The sequence below is a fragment of the Chiroxiphia lanceolata genome, chromosome 5, assembly GCF_009829145.1.
Source record: "Chiroxiphia lanceolata isolate bChiLan1 chromosome 5, bChiLan1.pri, whole genome shotgun sequence".
Lineage (NCBI taxonomy): Eukaryota > Metazoa > Chordata > Aves > Passeriformes > Pipridae > Chiroxiphia > Chiroxiphia lanceolata.
The window spans coordinates 26,028,631-26,052,699 of NC_045641.1; the positions used below are offsets into that span (position 1 = coordinate 26,028,631).

The 24,069-nt window shown below is 36.2% G+C and overlaps 1 protein-coding gene across 5 annotated transcripts in view; it reads right to left on the reverse strand.

Moving 5' to 3' along the window:
• MDFIC (MyoD family inhibitor domain containing) overlaps positions 1-24,069 on the reverse strand; it is a 53,268-nt gene that overhangs the window by 8,929 nt on the left and 20,270 nt on the right. For all 5 annotated transcript variants that reach the window (XR_004357126.1, XM_032688160.1, XM_032688161.1 and 2 more), the window contains exon 4: positions 7,043-7,318. Coding sequence is in view for 4 of the 5 variants with exons in the window: in XM_032688160.1 (XP_032544051.1) it covers positions 7,043-7,318 (276 nt within the window). In the remaining variant the exon portion in view is untranslated. The remainder of the gene's footprint in view (positions 1-7,042; positions 7,319-24,069) is intronic.

Consider the following 24,069-nt stretch of genomic DNA (forward strand, 5'->3'; position numbering starts at 1 on the left):
TGCAGCCTCTGCTACCCATCACCTTTCTTTCAAGAAAACTCACTGCACCCAGGAAAATGCTCACGGAAAAATAAGAAAGGTACAAAAATAAACTGACACATTGCAAGGAGTACAGTTATCTCTAGATAATAGAGCGACTTTTTTTTAGACAGGGGAAAACACAGTTACAAAGCCTAGTATATGTGGTATTTCAGCATTTCAAATAAAAAACTATCTTTGTTGATCAAGAAACTTAAAATGTTGCCTGATCAGGCAAATCACACTGCAAAACACATGGAAACTTTCATCACAGCTTATATTCTAAACTCTTGATATATAACCCAAGGAGTAAAATGATCCATTTCAAACATAAATATATACTAAGAAATCTCCTCATTTCCAATACCTAAGACTTCCTTTGAATCTGAAGCTTTCGTTGCCACTGCTCATCACTGCAAATACTGAGACTAGTTAGATGCTCGCTAGGCCATGACCTTGTAAAATGGATGCCATGGGAAGACCTCTTTTTTTTGTTACAGGCCCTGTTTTCCACTCACTACTCTTAAACAATATATAAATTACCTTCCAAGACTTCTGTGTAAAAAAAAGTAAACTTTGCTTAAAACACAACATTCTTCAAAATGTCTTCTTAAAAAAACACACATTTGACTGTATGATAATGTTATTTGCTCACTGCCTGATTGACAACTGTGTTCTGATACAACCTTGTATAACAAAAAAAATTTCTGTTTAGTAATTCCTGCTCAGACATAAATCCACTTTCAATCAATTTCTAAAAGTTAATGAAAATTTTTGCCCAAGTAGAGCGATTGGCAGGACACTAACAAGTAGTTGCCCAAATGCTACCTAACGGATTTCAGAGTGTATGTATGCTTAAAAAAAAAGAAAGACTGAGAGAAAGATGGCCAGTAGATATTTCTGCAATGTCATGCTATTCATTGCTCTTACCAAATGTCAGTAAATAATACTGATCAAAGGACTGAAGAGTTTATAAAAGAAAACTTACTGCTGCTCTTGTGTCACTCAAGAGGAAAAAAAACCAACCCAACCCTACTGAAAATCATGTTCCCAAAAGGAAAGTTTACTGAGAACAATTTTTCTGTTTATATAGAATTATATAAACCAAAGTAAAACACTCTTAGTTCAAATAAAAGTCTGCTGCTGTGCTAGGACTACTCATTACTTTCCATGTATATGCACCTAGTGGTTGTTAAGACCCTAGCTTAACATAAAGGGTACTTGGTGGACTTGCTTTGTCTTCAGTTAAGCCATCAGTATCACTTGGGATACTCTAATAAATTAATGTAGTCAGCAGCATGAGTTAAACAGTGCCCACAAACCCCATGCTTGCATTCAACATCCAGAACAGATGAAGTTGCATTATACTAAAAAGAAGAGGGAGGAGGTGAGGGAAGTCTCATCCAAATGCACCCTGAAATGTTGCATTTTAAACATTGGATTTAAAAAACCCCCACACATTGGGTGAAATTGTTCATCATATCTCTAAGCTCAGTAGCACAAGATATACAGTCCAGAAAGTTGAGGAAGCTTGTTTCAGGCTTTTCTTCTGGAAAAGCATGAGTGGTAACTTCAATGTGTTGGCAAGTCTGCATTGCCTGTCCTTTTCCAAAGCTTCACTTCTATGCTGCAGGCTTTATCTACCTCACTCCTGTATCTAGCCTTATTACACTTCCTAAAGACCTGTCCTGAAAAACAAAACATTGTAAAGAAGATGCCTTCTAGTGTCTTTCTGGTTTCGAAAGCCTGGGATGGAATAAAGAGTAGATCTAACCGTACATAGAGGAGGCAGGCTCATGATCTGTTTAGCATCGTTTAACCATCTACTGTTTCCAAATCAATACAGCAATTGTGTATGCTCAAAGCCTTTTGAATATGTGAAATACCACATTAAACTCAAATTATCACTCAAAGTGTGGGAACTTCCCTGACAAACATAGTAACTTGTGAAGTCCCAACAACTTGACCAAGAGCAAGAGCTCCATTTCAAAACTGAATTAAACCCTCTCTCCATCCTCAATTTTTCATAAAGGATTGCTTTGATTCAAAAAAATGCATAACATCGTTTCCTAATTGGTAGGAAAACTCAGTTTGGTTTTTACAAAATAATAAGTACCTACTTTGGCCCCCTCCACCCCCTTAATTAAATTCCTCTTCCATCCCTCCCCCTGCCCAACTTCTTCCCTTTCCTCCTCCAAATCTGCATATGTCATTATTACTTACCTTCCACTACTCTAATACACATATGTAGGCATTCAGTTACTCATTTTTCTTCGTTTCCTGACATCAAGATCTACTGCTCTGCTGCCTCACTTCTGTCTCCTTTAGATCTCCTCTAAGTTGCTCTGGACACATACAAATGCTTCTGAACACAGCAGCTAGACTGTCTTCCTTTTTACTCATTTACAATTGCTTTTTCATGTTTCCAAGGTGTTTTCTCCACTACTCATAACAAGTACAAGACAGGAACAATTCTCTTTGCTAGTGGCCTACCAACCAAAATTCTGGATGAACTGTGACACCTATGGCATCAATAATTTAAAACATTATTAAAATTTCTTTGAGTTAATTTTTTTTTTTAATTCCCAATATGCACTGAAACCTACCCACTACCTTTGAAAAATCTTTAGAACTGAAACAGTGTTTAAAAACTGCTTTTTAAGAGCGACATTCCTACTATTTCATAAATACTTTGGGTTTTTGTAGTGTAAGTAATGGAGCTGAGTAAGATTTCTTCAGGGACAATATGAATTAATAATAGATGCAGAGGAAAAGCAGAACTGGTGAGTGCACTCACACCCTCCTAAGTATCCTTGGATGTGTTTCTAAACAGCATATTCTGGAATGCTGACACGATTGCACGTCACAGAATCACAGAATATTCTGAGTTGGAAGGGACCCACAAGGATCATCAAGTCCAAATCTTAAGTGAATGGCCTGTATAGGGATTGAACCCACAACTTTGGCTTTATTAGCACCATGCTGGAACCAAATGAGCTAATCCCAGGGTCACATATACTACCGACTCATTTGAAAAAGAGAGTTTTTAATACTTTTATACTACTGCTACCAAAATTTCTGCTACATTTTAAGAATCTGCAATCCAACTTCAATTCCAAAAGCTCATAAGATATGCACAAGTGGATTTTGCAGCTGGAACAATTAATAAGAGTTCTTAACTACGGTGGGGGAAATTTAGGAGGATGGAGGTCTTCACAGCTTGCATTAGGACTGTCTAGTACTTTGGAGACCAACAGGAGCACTACTGATCTTCATGAGAAGATGAGATAACCAGGGTAAAGTAATACTGAACTTCTTTTAGCTTTCTAGTGCATATACAGAAATGTGCAGTATATGAAGCAGCATGCTACATTTTAAATAAGCAAGAGCCCAAATAAACTCCTGCACAGAATGGGTGGCAAGCCCAAATGTTTCTTGATTCGATCCTGCTTCAAGCCCTTCCAGGCTTTCTGTTCTGCCAACAGATACGATATTTTAGAGCAAAGTAAGTACCAGATTTGGACTTCCTTTGCATTACAAATAGCTGTGGTGCTCCAGAAATATTCACATCTTGTCTTTTAAGAAGAATCAAGAAGAATGCAGCTTTTGGGAGGGAGTAAGAAAAGGTGAAAAATATTTTCTCTTTTCTATAGTCTAAACTCAGAATTCTCACTCTTCTTCCTTCTGAAGACATAACATATTTCTTTTCTCTGGCCACTTTCTTTTACTTGATTTCAGCTATCCTCCTGACTGACAACAGAGCAGAACACTCAAGGAGGAAGACAAGGCAGATGAAGTAAAAATACAGGATGTGTATTTTCAGGTTTTAATCTGGAAATTAATTAATCTATTAATTAGAAAATCTATTAATTAATTAATTATTAAAACTCTATTAATTAGATTACAAAATCCAAAGTGCTACATAAGAAATAGCAAAAATAAAATTAATTGAAATATCTGGAAGTGTACAAGTTTACCCGTACTTTTTTGTACTAAAATTTTCTGGATACTACAGTAAACTAAGTTGGTGAGTTAGTTCAGGTGATTCATTATTCGATACTCACAGTACAAAATAAACATAGTTTGTCTCTTTCTCCATAAGGTTACATAAGATACTGCATAGAAGTTACATTACTATATAGATGTGTCCAAACACAAACACACACCTTCAAGGAAATTCAAACCCAGCAGCTCTTCAGCAGTAACCAGTGGCTTATGAGGTTAACATGGTACAAGTTAAAGCAAAGCCAAGCAGTTAAGCAATGTTGCAAATAATTTCCAATAGCTTCCTATCTTTTCCATCTTCCTGTAAGTCTTTTCAATAGTTGCTACAGAAACGTCAGAAGAGGCAACGGATCAGAAAAATGTCTCTTTGCCCACAAAAGTATGATTCATCATACAGTGAAGTTATAGAAGTTATGTTCAAATTAAACTATGTATACCATTTTGAAAGAGTGTTTATGCAATTCTCAGTCACTGAGCTTCCTGATATACTCTTCTGGCTTAGTACAGTTAGATGCATTCATCAAACACATATATGGTTTAAATGAAATTAAACTCCTTTGAAAAAATAAGCTGGCTAAGTATATAAGGTTTTTGAACCAGATACCAGAGAGCAAATCTTCCAGAAGTAGTCATAAGGGGTTATCATGACTTATAGTAATAACGAAATTATTTTAAAATTATGGAAAAATCATTTTATATTTATATTTATATCATTTTATATATCTATTATAGAAATATTTAGATATTTCAACTGACCATTTCTAGAGTCTCTGACTGTGTAATCTATAAAAAACACTGTAGGATGATAGGACAAATAAAGTATGTAATGATACTTCTTGCAAGGCAACAGCTTGATAAGAGTATTACCTATACCTTTTAGTTCCCCCATGATGCCCCCCACAGGGTACATCACTGAAAAGCTGAAGAAACCGTCAGAAGGGTTGTATATGTGTGCATGCAGATGTGGTTACACAAATATAAAACATGTCTGTCAAAAAACTGTAAAGTAAAATAAATTTCAAAACCACAAAATTATTTTAAAAACCCAGATATTCTCTTATTGGCCTATCCCAATACACCAGACATACTTTAATCATTGCACAATAAAACTTGTGCTTCACTCAGATACAGAAAACTTAGAGCTACAGACGTTAGCAGCACCGATCAAGCTATTGAGAGCATATATCCAAGTTCCCACATCCAAAATGAGAACAGTACAAAGTTAGATGTACAATATTAACTATAGTTAATTTTAGCTATTAAGGTGACTCAAGAAACCACGTGTAACAGTAAGGATTACCCTGTACTTCTGTACTTTGAAAGAATGCAAGTAATACAGTGTGACAACACTATGTAATTATCTAAATTGTACTCATATATGCCTTTAAAAATAATAACATTTCTGACTGTATATAAAAATACTGTATATTGGCAGTTTCAGGCAACTAACGCAATCATGTGTTGGATATTAAAATCAGACATTAGAATTTAAAGCCAAATCTGAAGGTATCTTATCCATTTTCTAAATTATGCAGTAACTTGACATAATTATTTTCATGGTTATTAAACAACAAAAAAATTCCCACCAACTGTATTTATTGCAATATAATTTTAGAAGAAAAAAAGAAGTGTTTGCCATAATTAATTATATAGGGGAAAGGACAGGGAAGGCACTGTCTCTTTAGAACTCTGCAGGTTCTTCTTTTTTAGAGGTTGAATTTCTTAAATTCAGAGGCCTGAATTTAAAGACTGACTTTCTACAGTCACATGAACAGATCTAGGTCTCGTAAGTTAGTTTTTTTGATATAAGAAAAAGATATAAGAAAAATATCAGGCTGGAGGGTGAACTGTATTTCACATAACAGAAAAGGGAATACAGGAAGTATGATGTTGTGATTTTGGAAAGAAACATTGGAGGACTGAAAGTACAACAGAAAAATAACAGTAGTAGGTTCTTGAAGATAAATATAAAAATAAACAACAGCAAGGGAGACCAGCCCATGGAATAGTCTGAGTGAAGCCATTCTTGATACCACTACACAGATTCACTGAGTAAGTTTGACTGAAGTAGTTGAAGTCAAGAGAACTCACTCCACTGACATCAGTAGGCTTCATTCAGGCCACTACATGCAGTCCTTCTGATCCCTCTTCCTTTCATCTAGGCCGAGAATCCTCCCCATTTCACTGAGCAGTACCATCTCCCATTTCTCTAAGAATCTGTGTTTGTACCCACGGTCTGGAGGGTTTTTTTTAACCAGTCACATCTATGCCTGCCTCAAACCAATAAAATTTACAGCGTGCCTGCACCCTTCTTGTAATGGAAAGTAGCAAAGCCCATCAAGTATATTAGTGCTAATGGGAAGGCAGTGGATCGAGGAGAGACTCAGGAACTCTGGGACCATGAGTGTAATTGCAAGCAGTGAGAACACAGAGATAGAGCTAAAACATAAGGGAAATTATTTACTTTTGCTTATTTAAGCTGTGCAGAAGGACTATGAAGCATTTTCATGCACATTATTTACTGTCCAAATATAGCATAAGGCATGCTAAACACTGAAATTTTATTATCTAGTGTTCAGATTTCATGGTTAGTCAGGATATCTGTTAACAGAATTTCAAAAGCAAAGTCCACCCTCATGGAGCCTGCCATTACTGGATTTAAATACTTACTATGCTTTAAACTAGTAGTACTTTAATGGTTTTTTCTGGTGCATATGTGACAACGTTGACAGGAGTTTCTGTCAGTTCAGGATACTAACTACAGAGACTTACGCATTATCAGACTATATTGATCAAATGTTTGAAAGCGAGAACTCTCCAATTGCTTTCCTTTCCTTCAAATACTTAATATTTTCCTCTGGGAAAGAATCATCTTTTATCATAATGGCTTCTATTTGCTTCTAGAGCATGAGTTCACACTCTTCAATTATTTTCTGTTAATTGTGTAATTTTTGGTGAGAATGGTGCTTGGTTGGTCTTTATTCAGTTTGGGGTTTTTAAATTAAGAATATCAGCTTACCTTCTGGTGAAGTACCTGGCTTTTGAGAAAACACAGAGCTTATTTTACTCTTTTGGCTGCTGTTGCTGTTGACAGACAAGGTGGACTGAATTTTTCTGTGCATTTTTTCTGAAACGGGAGCTGAAAGTGTTCTGCTGTCTGCAGGTATGTGCTTGACCCCGTTGTGAAGTCCACTTCCATTACCCAGACCCGCGTGGCCATTTTGGATTTTGCCACTTTCTTCCTCACCCCTTTCCAGTGCTGAAGTATTCGGCTGAGGCAAACGCTGAGGTTGCGCTTAAAAGGAAAGAAAGAAAGGGTTAATTTAAATTGTAAATTGATAACTAAACACTTTAGGCTAGACCAGGAATGGAACTGTCATTGCTCTTATTGATCTAATATTAGACTGACAAGAAAGCAAAACAACAGAGCAAAAAATATCTCTAAATTAAAAATAATTATTAGGTATTCAAAAAGCACATCATGTACGCATGAGGCCTAGATTCCCCATTCAGCACTGCAAGGAAAGGTTTGCAAGACTGTGAATTACACGGAGAGCATAAGACAAGCAATTTGAAGAAAAAGTCAAGCATGGCAAACAAAGTAGCAAAACTGAGATAAACTTGTACTAAGGGAGCCAAGTGAATAATAGGGGAAATGCAATCAAATAAGAGAAAAAGGTATTGGAGTGAACATACAGACCGCAGAACAGAATTTCAGTTGCAGGTTGGCCAACCTGCAAGTCTTCAGAAAATAACCTTAGTGACACAGTAGGGGTCCCCCGATACACAGCCACCACAGACCAGTATATTAAAGAAGAATAGGAGTATCCAGGTAACTAACAACATTTTGAGCTTACTTCCTAAAGATCATGGATTGCTGGGAAGTACAAAACCAAACAAAATCTGGTTTTGTGGAGGAGGCAACCAGAAGGCACATGCATTTAAGCAGTTGTGGCAAGCCAGAGTTCCCCCCTCCATATTACTCAACTCAGAATCACAATTTTAGAAATAGCTGTAATGGGTCGGTTGGGAATTTAATGGCAACACACTGAAATGGTCAAAGATAAAAAAATACAGAACCTGTCAAGGCAAGAATCTGCAGTGACCTAGTTAAGACTCTGACAGTACACACTATAAACTCATTTTAATGAGTAAGCATGAAACTTGATCATTCTGTGTTGAGCTACTGTATCATACAGAAGCACAATTATAATAACATAGAAAAGAGACTGCCTATGTATCTAAAGTCTGTAACTAAAGAAAAGATGTAGGATTTTTTTTTTAATGTAAAGCTTTGTAATACAAAAGTGGTTTCAATTTAACAACTCATATAGAAAAAAAAAGCAGACTTTGTTGGAAAACTAATTAAACTATACACATAGTATCACAACAAGATTTCACAATCAAAAAACATAAGCTCAATCATCTCTCCTAATCAAAACACCACTGTATCATGCTTGGACATAAGTTTTTGGACAGTCCAATCTCCAACAATTTATAAATTTTATGTCAAGGAGAAAGTCCAGATTCTACTAGAGACTCAACTGAAAAGAAATTAGTGTCGAGGGTAAAGAAAAACAGTGCTGCAGTTCATTCTCTTTTCAGATGGTTCACATGCATTTTCAGATGATTTCACAGTACACGTTCATATACATATTACACTCGCTGTGTACAGGGTAACAACACATATAGATAATTATAATTAGCTTTCTCTAAAAAGAAACATCTCCATTGATCACTTCAGGTACAAGTTACCAAATTTTCAGACAAATATGACTGGGTCATACAGACCAACATGGTCTCTAAAAAGACTCTCAGTTCTAAATTTGCCTAACAAATCCTCAATGTTTCCCTTTTATTCAGGACACTGACACCATTCTCAGATTGCTTCCTTCAACTATCATAAACTTTTTCAGACTAAACTTCATATAAATCTTAAACTTTACACCTAGTCACAGGCAAATAGTTTAAATATGAAATGGTTCATTTTTTTTCTTGCTATTCGATTTTTTCGCTCATCGCCACTAAGATTTTCAGCAAATCAACTTGACTGCCCACATCAATCCAGGTCAAAGTAACCATGCTTGAACCTACTTTACCAAAATGATAATTTTCTGTTGCTGGAAATAAAGAGAGGGCTGGGGGAAACATTTAGGTTGTAGCCTCCTCAAAGATTTTACAGGGAAGACAAAGATCAAAGATTGTTCACTTCCTTTACCAGCAGTAACTGCTCACAAACCTCCAAGCCAACAGAGTAGGAGCACAACGCTATCTGATACCTGAACAATTAATTATTGCCCAAAGACTTTTTTATTGACAATGCTGAAAATGCTTCTTCAAAGCTTCTTCTGACACTAATGCTTCTTCAATTTTGCATTAGTGTTTGCAAAACCTACAAACAGAAGCATAAGCAAGGCACTTTCTTCACTTTGAAATTCAATTTGTATATATTTGGTTAACTTCTCCAGACTTATATAAAGGTCCCAAAACAAATTTTTAGGGAGTTTTTCCCTATCTGAATAAATATCATTAAAAACACAGATTTTTGTAGATTCCCTTTCCATGTATGTGCAAAATTAATTTTGTTAAAAATCAAGTCATTCCTTCCATTTTAAAAATAGGCAATGAAGACCTAACCACAGTCAAAAATATCTGTCAACATTAGAAATCAAAATTCAATGTTTATGTCCATAGCACCCCAGAAGTTTATTTTCATTATCCCACTTAAATTTAATTGCATAATTAAGGAACAGTGTTTTTCATGGTCCATGTAATGATGTTTCCTCAGTCTGCACTGCCTATGATCTCTAAGTGTGAAGTGGTGCAATTGCATCAATAAAGTAGAATTACTGGGGAGGGGTTAACCTTCCTCAATAAACAAAAGCTATTCTAAACTATTCTAAAGAACTATTCTAAAAATTCTCTGTGTCTGATGCCAGTTTCTAAAACTGACAGTTATGACCTTTTCCAAGCCAGCTAAATTGGTGGCAGTAGCTTACAATTGTTTGTGTACTTTTGGGTCTTTGCTACGATACAATAACTTGACAAATTATCCAAAATTCAAGCTGCAAAATTAGGTGTGTTTCTGTCAAACTGTGAGTGAATGAAAAGTCCTGAAAAATCTAAACAGTTATGGTTTTGATTTTATTATTATTTTTACTAAGGGTTTGGAGTTTTCTATGTTTTTTTAATTTTAATTTTTTATTAACTTATCCTGTTCCCAAAGTACTCGAGTCTTCTAGCATTAACATACAACTTTTTAGCTGACTGGCTTTACACTATTCAAATGTTATATGCAGGTCAAATCAAAATGGAATAAAACCCCAAATGGATTAGTTATCTCAATTTAAATTTATTTTAACTTTATTGATAATTTTGCACTAGGGAGACTTGAATATTATGGTTAAAACACACTTGAAACCAATTAGGAACCATATGACCGCATTCTAGCATAAAGAACAAAAGCAATTGACAGTTCTGAGATTAAACCACAACCACCTCAGTTTAAAACAGAAATATTTTTACCTTATTTTTTAAAGGTTGTGTATATCTTAAAAAAAAAAAGGTGTAATATGAGGAACGACACAATGCTTCTTAAAACACAGTGATACCCAGGGACTCTCACTCTCTCTTTAATGATCCACTGCTCTCATTCAGCTGTCTTTCTTTTTTCAAATCTTTACATATGTGACAGCTCTCAAAAGTAGACCATAGACCATCTGGCATTTTCCGAGGTGTAACTTGTGCAAATTCAGCTCTACTGGGAACACAATGCTATCTTCTGCCTGCGTTATAAAAGATACAATAGAATGTAGAACTTATGAGTTGTTTTGAATTATTCATTTTTTGCCTGTATATTCAAGAAATTTTACAAACTCTGCATTTTGTACTACATAATCACATGCGTTAAAGGTACAAAGAAACTTTTTGACACCTCTTTTCTACAGAAAGATGGCATTTTGTTTGATATCTGAACATTCAGCACCTGTTATATCATTCTAAACAGACCGTGTGCTGCTACAAAAGATCCCATTTTACACTCTATGTATGAGCAAAAATTTTATTCTTGATATTCAGTAACTAATGCAATACACATCAAAATTTCAAATATGTGTTGGATGAACACTCAGCATCTTCAAATCAGGATGGGACTGGTCACTTACTGTATGCTAAAGATTTAAGAAAAAATCATTCCTCAGACAACACAGAAAAATTGCCATTTCAAATATCCACAATGAGTAGTTTTAAAATGTCTTAGGAAATACTGTGCTTTTCAGGTTAATATGTTTTTAATCTTTAGCAAAACCAGTTGTCGTGGTTTGAGTCAATATTTTATACAGTGCTAACACTAGTGGATTTTCAATAAGAATGATAAATATTAGATTAATGATTCAATAGACTGAATCTTTTTTGATAGAAAACTAGCAGATAATGTAGGTAATAATAACTGTACAGGAATCTGCTGCCTGTGGAAAAGTAATAAAAAGGCAATATATTGCTATGGCATATAATCTATTAGTGTGTTTCATGGTTTTCTTGTCATTGGTTTCCTTGCAAAGTGGGCCTTAATACAATAACTTCTGCTGTTATTTAACTAACTTTACATAACAATTTAATCGTAAGGTTACTATTTGATGAATTTAAGTAGTAAACATGTATTATGGTTTTGATGGTTTTGTAACTATGCACATTCTCTTTCAGACTGTAAAACCCTTAGCACACTTTAAATGAATATGCACATATACATGCACCCTGACCATACCTTGCAAAGTACCATCTAAGATAAAAATCCTGATGCACCTATTTAACAGAAAAATTATGTCTACAGAGGGAAACTCTCAACCAAAAGAGGACAGTCTAAGCTATCATTAAGGATTTTAGACAAAACACAAAAACAAACATACATTGAATGCAGACTCCTCTGAGTCAAAGTGAATCAAAAGAAAACATCAGGAGGGAGAAAAGAATTGAGACAGCTAACTAGTAGCCTAATCACATCAAAAACAATTCCAAGGCAGCTGATACAGATACCGGTGGAGTTTGCTAGGCCGGCCAATGAGCCTGATAGGAAAAATACTTTCCAGTTTACAGCCTGGGTTATCTGACTACACATCCAGAGAGGTAAGAATGCTGTTTACCTTTGTCTATGGCAGAATAGTTTATGATAACAAAGGCCTGTACAGAATCAATATTTTTGCAGGTGACTGAGGGAGGAATAAAATGTTCAACTCCTGGGTTTAAAAATTGTATTACTGAAAAAATACAACATACCATTTCACTTGACAATATTCTCAGCAGTTCTCTGCTCCCAAAACAGCTGCAACACCAATTAAAAGGATGATCTCCTTTTTGGAAATACAGAGGTCCTGATTGAGTCCATTAAAACTTAAAGCCAAGACCTACATGATAATTTGAGCTGGAAAAACTGTTTGATCTCAGTGGTAGCTGCTCCTACTCCCTTTGCATGGATCACACGGGAATAGACCATATGTAATGGACGTGAGATTCAGACCTCTGTTTTTTATCAGTGCTTCTTTGTAACACCAACCTAAGCTTAAGGCAAAAAATAAAGCAGATGACAGATAGTCAAGAACTGCACAGTAAAACCAGGGGCTGCCCGGATTCTAGAGTAAAATTAAGGTGATTCTAAATTGCTTCTGGAAAAGACATAAATTCTTGAGATATAAAAGTCAACATTTCCAACTGACTAGCAAAAAATCTTACCTGTAAAAAATTTTACATTTTGTATGAATTATACACTCAATAGACATAAAATTTCAGTGAAGCTGGGAGAACTCAAGTATCTCAATCCCTCTCCATCCCCACTTCTCTAACTAAAATTCTGACTAGTCTCTACACAATCTTCAAACCACATCAATAGTTTTCTCTGCCTAGCTATCCAGAATATTAACATTCAGATTACAAGATGTACCTCTGAGTCAACCTGTGAAGTAGCTTTTGTCAGCAATTATTTTTGAATATTTTCTGGGACATAAATAGCATATACTGCAGCTACCATATCACAGAAGGCATACATTAACTAAATAACAAGGTACCATCAAGGCACAATCTATCTTTTAAAATCATTTTTTTACACTGAATTTTTTATACCATGCTGACTTTACAAGGAAAACAAAGTACCAACTAACAGCATCAGCCACCTTTTTAGAATTGCTTCTTGTAAGATGTGAGGACATCTTCAAAATGAATACAACATATTATTATGAAACAAGATGTCCTTTGTAATGAAAATACTGTAGTAAAATTGCTGGTATGAGTTTTACAGGACCCACACTGAGAACACTTTGTTAAAGTATGTCTGAGAACTCATCCAGGGAACACCTGGTATAACAGCAATGAGGCTGACAGAGGACAAAGGGAAAAGACATTTTATCCCATTAGCTCCCAGTTGGTGAAGGGTGGACAAGAATGGCAAACACGTGTGCATGCATGTTCATGGGTTTAGAAGGCAACACAAGTGCACAAGAAGGGGCCAAAAGTACTCTTAAATGTCTGTAAAGACACCAAAGCCTTCCTTTGGAAGCACTGCAGGACCTTACACACTGTTTGAAGGGTTGCAGGAATTATATAAAGATGTCTTTGACATACCCAGAAAGATCCAGTTACCACAGGGAAGCATGAAAAGGGCTGGTAGCCAGACGTTTACAAAACTGATAGATATTCCCACTGAAAATATGGAGTGAATTTCTCTATTTACAAATCCTCTTTCCTGATGTGATTTTGCAAAATGAATAAATGCCTGCTGATTTTCTTTAACGATAGCAACGGCAAATTTTTAATCTTTGTTAAACTGAGTAAATCCCTAACATTTTTAGTTACCTATCTTGTAACAGTTATCTCAGAATCGAAATATCCTTTGGCTTCTAATTACCATTAGATTGTCAGTAAATTCTCCTTCTTTATCATACACATATCTTGCTGTTATCAACAATGTTTTTTCTGACACTGCAAATACTGGCATCTATGATAAACTTTGCAGATGATCTGGAAATCCTTGGTAAATCATAATATAATTAGAAATAAAGATAATTCACATAATGCAATGATTGTGAAGCTACACCTACATAAAGCAGAATATAGTTCTTACTGTAGCATAGAGTTTGTCGCTTCTTGAGAACAAACAGCAGGAACTCACCACAATAAAATACAAGAACCAAACACAAACCAGGGCATTATAGGTAACAAACACCCACAAACTTGGGGAATAAATTTCTCTATAAAGCTGTGTTCAGAAGTGGGAAATTTTACTGCAAGCTTTCCACTTGCAGCATTTATCTATCCATTTTTCTTCTCATACATTCTGCTAGGACTGGAAAAGAATTGCACTGTATTTGTTCTTACATTTCATAGCATTACAACTATATATGGCAGTGGTAAAAGTTTCACAGATGTGGAATCACAGGTTTACTCATGGTCACCATTCCAACACTCCTAGGGCATGTTTATGGTGTTTAGTATATTCATTACTACTGCAGCTAGTTTGTTGTTTGTGGGGTTTTGTTGGGTTTTTGACTGATTTAAATTTTTTTAATTAAAGGTGAAATGCTTAGTTATTTTGTTACATATTTTCTACATAAGGAATTTATTAAGAGGAACCTTAATCTAATTGAGAGGGTTTTTGTTTGTTGTTAAATCTTGCTTTATAATGCACAGTGGCTTGTAGAAACTGGATCTGAGAACAAAATAATCAATTAATTAAGAATTGGAGAATTAGCTTTTTGTTAATTCTTAAAGTGATGAAATTGATCTATTTCTCCAACACAAATAATCAGTAATTTCATAAATGTGAAGACAGTCCCTGAAACGATATGGGATATAAGGGGTGCAAACCCAATACAATCCCATCTGATTGAGGAACAGAAAGCTTTGCTTCTGGAGCTCTAATTTTAAAAGGAAGGTTAATTAACCACTAGACACACACACAAAAAAAAGGTAATCCAAGCTGTTGGCATGACATTACAGTAGTTATGCAATTAGTACCTACTACAACATGTAGCTATATCACTGTATAAAGACACACTGGTATCCCACGGAATTTAAGACATTAAGTCAAATATTTGAAACAGTTTTGATGCCCCTCGCCATCATACTACTTGTTCCCAAATCAAATAATAAACATCAAAGAGAAGCTACAAACAACAGGATATCACTTGCTGGGTATTGCCTCATAAGCAGCACAGCAGGATATACCAGACAGGAGAGATAACCTCAATGTCATTAACAGCCATAACTTGAGCAAGTACACAAACAGGTCCTTTTGCCTACAGCATCTCCTGCTCCCTTCCTCAAAACCCCAGCAACCACTGACAAACTAGACACTGTTTCACTACAGGAAAGAATGTGGGATGGTGAGGCAAACAGCTTCTCAAGGCTAGCCTATTCATCATTTGCCTCTGAGTGAAAAAATATACAGAGGTCAGGTTTATTTTCCACTGACCATATATACTGAGTTTTCAGATGTCAAGATTACAATGCTCAGCCAAACTCATACAAAAATGCATATAAACTGGCTGTGGTTTTAAAAAGAACATGAAGGCAAATGCTTGGAATGAGCAATTCCCTTAATGTTCACTGCTCCCTTGATTTCTAGTCCTCAGCTCATGTAAGTAATAGAATTTCAGAAGATCCCAAAAACTGTTCCATTTGAAGTGTGACCACCTGCTCTCAGTGCACTCTCTTTTGTAATCTCTTTAACTGTAAGTAATACCCAATATTACTATTAACAATACTGACTAGATGCAGAAATCAAAAATAGAAATAAAGACATAACAGCAACAAAGAGAGAATATAAAAAGGTAGCAGGAAAACATAGAACATTAGTACAAAACAAGAAACAAAACAGATACATTGATAACTGAGTTTCTGATTCCATTGCTGCACTTATTTTCTCTCTGATATTCTTTCTTGCAATCTATAGCTGATGCTAAGTTTGTATCAGCTGATAGCAAGTTCCAGAAAACCAAAGAAAGAAAGCAAGCAAGCAAGTACAGCGGCAAGGAAAATGGAACAGGAGAAGCAAATGGACAGCAACTATGAGGAACAGTCTAAAACTCAGGATTTTAAATTATTAAAAAAATAGTATGGCAAAAACATCAAAAGAAAAAAGAGCAGATAGCAACCTCCCAGAAAAAGACAGCACTGGAGGGGAAGGAGACAAAGGGAAAAAACACATAGTGAGCTGAGTCACTTCAGTCTATGAGGGTACAAAAGAGTATGGAAGAAGAAACAAAAAAATCACAAGTAAAATCCCACTAGATCTGAAGTATTTGCTACAAATTTTATAAGTAAGAAAAGAATTAAATGATAAATCATTAGTTGATAAGCAGTGAAATAAAACAAAGATAAACACGTCATACTTATACCGTGATCTAGTGCTGAAGCAATAGCTCCCCTTCTGCTTGAGGTCAGAAAGGCTCCTGGAGCCCAGGCTAAAAATCAGTCACATTCAGCAATAGCAGCATAATGGAAAATGAAAATTCTGTGTTAGAAAGTAGGGTGAGGACTTGAGGTCCACACCAATAACTCTTCATGACCTGACTTTTCATTACTACCGACTGCATAGTTTATAGAGTGATTGTCAGTAGGAGAAAAAAGATGTGGAAACATAGTAAAGAGAGCAGCAAGTGTCCATCCATTTCCTGATCCTGAAAAAGCAAAGTGTGAGGAGAAATAGAAGCAGCATGTATCTGCAGAGATCACATTAAACACATTGAGAAGGGTTAGTCTCTGATATGGATGTCCTTCAGCTACAGGAATTCCCTCATGGCAAGCAGGTCTAGCAGATGGGCACAGGACCCTCCTCTGGGGGTCCTATGGCTCCTATGACCACGGGCAGGATGAGTGGGGATTCCCCATCCCAAAGAACTCCAGGAACCCCAGATTTTGAGTCACACACAGAAAGTCGAGGCAGAGCTATTGTCACCAAAGCTGTCTCTTGGGGTGGTCTATGCTACTAACTCAACAGCTTGGCATCACGATGACCTAGAAATGAGAGCTCTTTTTCCTGTTTTGAACTAACTGTTTTGGTGTGCCTTGAAGTGATATGGCACAATCTAATCCAAAATCACAGAATCACAGAATATGCTGAGTTGGAAGGGATCCACAAGGATCATTGAGTCCAACTCCTGGCCCTGCACAGGACCATCCCCAACAGTCACACCATGTACCTGAAAGTGTTGTTCAAATGCTTCTTGAACTCTGTCAGGCTTGGTGCTGTGACCACTTCCCTGGGGAGTCTGTTCCAGCACCCAAATACCCTCTGGGTGAAGAACCTCCTTCTAATATCTAACCTAAATCTTCCTTGACACAATTTCAGGCGACTGCCTCAGGTCCTGTCATTGGTCACGCCAAAGAAGAGATCAGTGTCTGCCCCTCCTCTTCCCCTCATGAGGAAGTTGTAGACTGCAATGAGTCTCCCCTCGGTCTCCTCCAGGTTGAATAGACCAAATGACCTCAGTTGCTCCTTATATAGCTTCCCCTCAAGGCCTTTCACCATCTTCATTGCCCTCCTTTGGACAATCTATAAGAGCTTAATATATTTTTTATGTTGTGGTGCCCAAAACTGCACACAATGTTCAAGGTGAGGCTGCACCAGTGCAGAGCAGAGCAGGACAATCACCTCCCTCGACCTGCTGGTGATGCTTTGTCTGATGCCCCCCAGGACATGGTTGGCCCTCCTGACTGCCAGGGCTGACTCATATTCAACTTGCCATTGACCAGGAGCCCCAGGGCCCTTTCTGTGGCACTGCTTTCCAGCATCTCATTCTCCAGTCTGTGCAAACCCCCATCCCAGGTGCAGAATCTGGGATGAACTTGTTGAACTTCACACGGTTGGTGATTGCCCAGTCCTCAGATTTGTTAAGGTATCTCTGCAGGGCCTCCCTGCCTTTGAGGGAGTCAACAGCTCCTCCCAGTTTTGTGGCATCTGCAAACTTGCTTAGGATCCCTTCCAGTCCTGTGTCCAAGTCATTTATGAAGATGTTGAAGAGCACAGGGCCCAAGATGGAGCCCTGAGGAACCCCACTAGTGACAGGTCGCCAGTCTGATGTTACCCCATTCACTATTACCCTCTGTGCTCGACCTGTGAGCCAATTGCTTACCCACCACATGATGTGTTTGTCCAGAAGGATACTGTGAGAGACAGTATTGAAAGCTGTACTGAAATCTAAAAAGATTATATCAACTGGCTTCCCTTGATCAAAATGGTTTTTTGCAAGCTGTACAAACAAGATTCTTGAGAAAACACTAGAGTCCTTGAAAAACCTAAATTCTCTTTTTTCTTCCCTAGATTCAAAACCGCAAGCAACCAAGGACTAAAGCCTGCATTTCTGTATCACAGCTAATTGCCTTTTCCCTTCCCCACTCCACAGGCAGTTTAACTTTGTTTTACTGAAGAATGGTAGTTTCGTATGCTAAAGGGAAAGGCAATGGAATATATCAGAATATAAACACTTTTCAACAAAGATATTTGTGTGCTAAATTCCAAACTGAATGCACTTAGCATGCAATCACTGTCATCAATATTTCGCATAAAGGCATATGTTTTTTACTTCACTGCTAATTTACTGTAATATACCAAAATGATCTAGGAAGACCTCTTTCTGACTCAGCTGGAAAAACCCACTCATACTGTGTTTTCATACATAACCTCCACTACATGAATTCAATATAGTAAGAAAAAAAAAAAGCTAAATGAGCTTTTCCCTGCTGCTCACAGGCATATCCCTTCAAGCAGTAGAGAAATCAGACTGCTGACAGTGCCTGGGAAAGACCAAACTTCCTGTAGTAATGATGCACTTGGTTTCCTGAAAGGAAGAAAAGCAGAAGCTCAAACAATTCACAAGAAAGCTCTGATATCTGAGCCACACAGTTACAAATCTGTCCTGCTAGAGAAATAGTGTCACATCAGTGACCAACAGCTACAAGCACAAAAATTCAGAGAAACAAATGCATTAATGCAAAGAAGAAAGCATCAGATTAGCTGAAGTAACAGATAAATTGTCTTAATGGAATGAAATCACCTGTAAAACATTTTTCTTTCATTCCACAGCTGAGTGAAGAATTCTGATTCTTCACTCTGTTCATGAAGATACAATTCTCTATGAAATTGTTGTGTCTAAATGATATTAACATAGTAGAGGCCAGTAGCATCTCCAAGTCCTTATAACTGCAGAAGTGACTGAATACTGGTTTTTAGTAAAATACTAGTTTTTATCTCTAACATTCAGGTGGGAGCTATTTTTACTTCAATATGTTTCAAAGCATTCAGCACTACATTTGAAATAATTTCCAGTCTCTATTAAAAATATTTCTTTCAACTTACAAAACTATGTAATTTGACCCACTGAAGTTTATTTAATTAACACTTTTTAAAAAATACCTCTAAGTGGTATTTAAATTTGAATAAAGCCCATGCTTGGAATTCTGGATTCAACAAGGATCTTTTTTTTAATGAAAATCTTTTGTTTTGTCTTATTTAGAAGACATACTTCCCTTTATTCACAGAAAAAAGAAAATCTTTTTGCACATTAATCACAATTTACTTTTAATGGAGTGCAGATACAGTGATGAAATCTGTGCTGTGTCAGTATTATTCACAATACTGAAAAATGTCCATTTATACATTTTAAAACATTTTGTTACAAGGTTTTGCAATAAGCTGAAGGATTTCACAGAAAAGAAACAGCATTTTAAGTGAAAGCGTTAGAATTTAGATACTTTTCTTTTGTCCTTTTGCAATTCTACAGCTTTAAAAAGTCACAGCTGAGTCGGCAAGCTTCTCTTACCCAAAAAGATCCAAAATACAGCAGCAACCTCATAGCGAAGACAGCAACTACATCAAATGCAAACAACCTTCCTTTGCTGCTTACACAAGCCTTCAGCCCCACAAAAGCATTCATGGCATCATCAGCAACAGCAGCTGCTTGACCAGGCTGGTGATGGGTGAGCGAAACTGCTGCCTCCATCCCTCTGTGCTGTGCAACTGTTCTCTGCTTGGGAAACATCTCAGCCTCACTTTGTGCATTTCTCAGCACCAAACAAAAAAGCTTAGGAAACACTCAAGTGACTGCTACAAGGATAGAACCCCACCGTTTTCAATATTACCTTGTCCACTGCTGAAGAGTCACATCTTCCATTTTATTTGCATTGCTGCCCTTGGAGTTAATTCCAGCACCCTTTTCTTTAATGTTCCTTCAGCATAACTGGCTACATTTTATTGTGCCATAACATTTTCTTAGGCTGATATAACTAACACCTCACAGTGGGAGTGTTTCCCTACCCCCTTATATTGAATTAGCATTATGATAATTTAGCCAAAATTTCCTGTTTCTATACAGTGCAGTACTGAGAAGCCAAAATACTCAAAAATCATCAATATTTTATTTTTTAATACATCCTTTTTATTGGCATCCTCAGTTTTCAGTCTTTAACCTTCCACTTTTGTTAGTAGCTACAAACTAGGACCAGGTTAATTTTTTTATTTTATGAAAATTTAAATCTCACATAATCACATGATTAGACACCGAGTTTCATAGTGTGTAGTAAAATTTTACTCAGGTTCTTTTGCCTGAATTGCACAGTATTTTTTCCTAATGTTTAATTCACTGTTAATTGTCCAATAGTCAGAATATTTATTCTAATAAGAAGATTCATTGCTACTTACAAAACAGCTTAAATGCTGATGTTAACACTGAGATGCTGAAACAGGCTTTTATACTGAAGCATTTTAAAAATATTTCCAGTCGGTCTCTAAGCATAACCTTACTGTCATTGCTTATAAATAGTCATTGTAATAGAGAAAAAAGTGGGTAAAAGAAAAAAAGGACTGTTCAAGCAAACAAATAAACAAGAGGGAAAGGGGGCACTAGAGCAAATAATACAAACAGAAAAGAGAAAAATGGCTTGGAGCCAGAATTATAATAGGGATGGGTCAGTCTTTTCTGTTTTTACTTTATAAAACAAATATGGGGAAGAGGATGCAGAATAATTTATTAAAAATGGGAATAAACTTTCAGGACTCTTCCAACTTTGACTCCACCATGGTAACCACTACTCTCAACCATATCACTTATATATAACCTTTACTTTCTTCCAAAGTTACCCCAAATTCTAAAGGATTTTTTTAAAATCAAAACTTTGAAGTGCCATTCCATTGCGAAATGTATTTCTATCTCTAAGTTTTGAAAGCAAAGTGTATTATTCTATGGGAACCTTCCCTGTGCTACCAAACAAATCTTTTCCATAAGGACCTGTCCCACAAATATTCAACAAAATATTAATGACCTGAACTTCTTGCCCTATTTCAGCTATCCCAGCAGAGTCCCTGGTGTGGATGTGATAACGAACAAAAGCTTTTGCCAGGTTATTTTCTCTTCAACAAGGGAGCACAGCACAGCAAATGAGGTCTTGCTGTTAGGCTCTTCTCATAGAGTTAGAGTAGCAGATGCTCTGTAACACACAAAGAGTCAAAACCAAATAGTAATTTACTTACAATTAAGATTGAGTTTATCAATTAAATTGTGTGGAAAAGATTCCGCAGGCATAACACACTGCTATAGACAGGAATCAGAAAATCAAGTGGATGGTGAAGTAGAAAAAGTAACAGTCAAAGGAAGGGAACAAGAAAAGAAAGGGATAAAAAAAAAAGATATCTTTTATTAGAATTCCTCCTTTAAAATGATGTGGCAAGTTGTTTTTTTCCTTTCCATAGCTTTCCAAAGTTAAAAACTGTCTTATTTGTGGCAAATATAAAACTCACACTGGTTTCAAGTTTCCAAGATAGAAAGGCTACAATGAAGACTGTTAAGAAAAATGTATAAGATCCTTATAACTACTTCAGATGCATTAATGCACACTGCTACTTACTTCATAGTGATTAGTGTTTAGTCCCACTGAAAGATCTATTACCGTACAAAAATATTTATCAATACTGATTTTACATTATAAATATGATAGTGACCATTATCACTAAAAACTCATCACACAGTAAAAAGAATATCTCTTGAGGTAGGGAAAAACTTCACAAAGTCATAGTTACAAAGTAAGCTGGGAAATACTAAATGAGATGGTATCATTCGATAAAATCACCTATAAGAAAACTAGATGTGGTTACCCAAAGTTAGCTGTGCATCCTACCTCATCATCCAAATATTTTTCTATGTCATCTCTGTGAAAAACTGAGTTCGATCCTTCAGATAAACCTTTCCAGGCAGGTTCATCCCAAATCTCCTCACCAAAACTTAGTTTCCTTCATTTTGAAATTCAAGCAAAAAGAGTATTCTTCATCAATCTGTATTTCTGAGTTGTACAGACCTAGAAGATATTTATTGTGGTTTGACACTGATGTTATGACCAATTCTGGTCAGCATAACAATCTTTCATTGCTTTTCTGTCAAAACGTGAATTTTATTTCATCTTGCAACTTAGAGAATACAGTTAAAATATGCACCTGCCCTAATAAAGAAAGGAGATGGGAAAGGTAGATGCCTTCTAATGGGCTAAGAGATTTGATTTTTGAAGATCTATTTCAGAGCTACCCATACTTTAAGGGAGGCTTGCCCCTGTTCAACCAAGGAACTGGCAAAAGGTTTATGCGTCTCAGTGACAAAATCTTGCCCTGAAGGTCAAATCTGACTCACAGGCCACTTTTTTTATAGGCTTGCCTAACTGTTTGCTCTACTTGACTTGTCTCAAAAGCAAACTTCGTAACATTTTATGCAAACATTATACAACCTAAAGTCTGAGCTACAAATCAATAAAGCTCACTTAAAGCTTGAGGAAGCTCTGCAACAGGAAATAGTCTCTTAGTTGAGATTCTGCTGTAATTAACATTAGCATTGCCAAATTTTCTCTAAACAAGTGTCATAATATTTATAGTTCAAAGTGAAAACATGATAATTGAGATACTGCACAGAACTTGAGGGAAGGAGGTTTAGAAGTAAAATTTAAGACTCTAAAATTCATGAGCCCAGACATAAACTCAGAATTTCAAAGTTCTTGTGTTAGAATGGCACAGGTTTGAGGTTTATAATGACAAAGTTGAAGAGCAGTCTCCATACGTTTCTCACATGCCAGAGCACTAGAGTTAATTTAAAAATAGTTAAGGCTCAGGTGGTAAAAAATTCACCATTCTCTTAAATATGTCTGGAGGCCTACCTCAACAGTAAAATGATTTAACAAAACCAGTATTAGAAATAGCCTGAGTGACCGCAGCTGTTTGACATTTCAATGTTTTTCAAAAGGCTCCTCTGGGTTTGGATCATGAAGAATATTTTAAGGGAAAACAGAAAACCACCAACACAACAACACACAAATAGGTCAGAGGCTCCTGTTGTTCCTTGTCTTTTATAAAAATACTTTCAGGGAAAGGTACTTGTGGGTACTTTTGCACTAGAGATATTGCCAGAACGCAGAAGAAGTAAACAGTATTCAGACCTTTTTTCCTCTGCATAGCTATATAAAGAAGAAAAATGTTTAACCATGATTACTTAGCTAAGGCTTCTGCTGTGACCATGAGTCCCTCTTCATCTTTCACTTTTTTATCAGTAAATTTAAAAAATCAAAATATTAAAAACTATTTTGATTCTTAAAATTTTGAAGAATTCATTTAATTATTTTGATGTACACACAGCACACAGAACTACTTTTCAGCTTCATAAACTTACTCCAAGCTTTTCACAAGCATGACTGTGAATACAAAATTAAATCTAAAAAGCGAAAAAGAGAACTTTTGCCATGGTTTAAGTTCAACATTTTTGCCGGTAGACAGGTTCATAAAAGTACAACTTGCACGATGATACTTTCATACACTTTGTAATTTTGTGTTTTCTTTGCTAAATATGGCTAACTGAATACCATTTGTACTGAAAATAGGAGCCTAAAACCACACTGACTCATTGGTTTCTATCTTATATTTCACATAGAACGCAGTCAAGAATTTTATTACTCTTCCTCTTTAAGGAATTACTACGAGCATATTGTACTTTTTCTCCTTATACGTGGAACTAATCAGGAAACACTATTCTT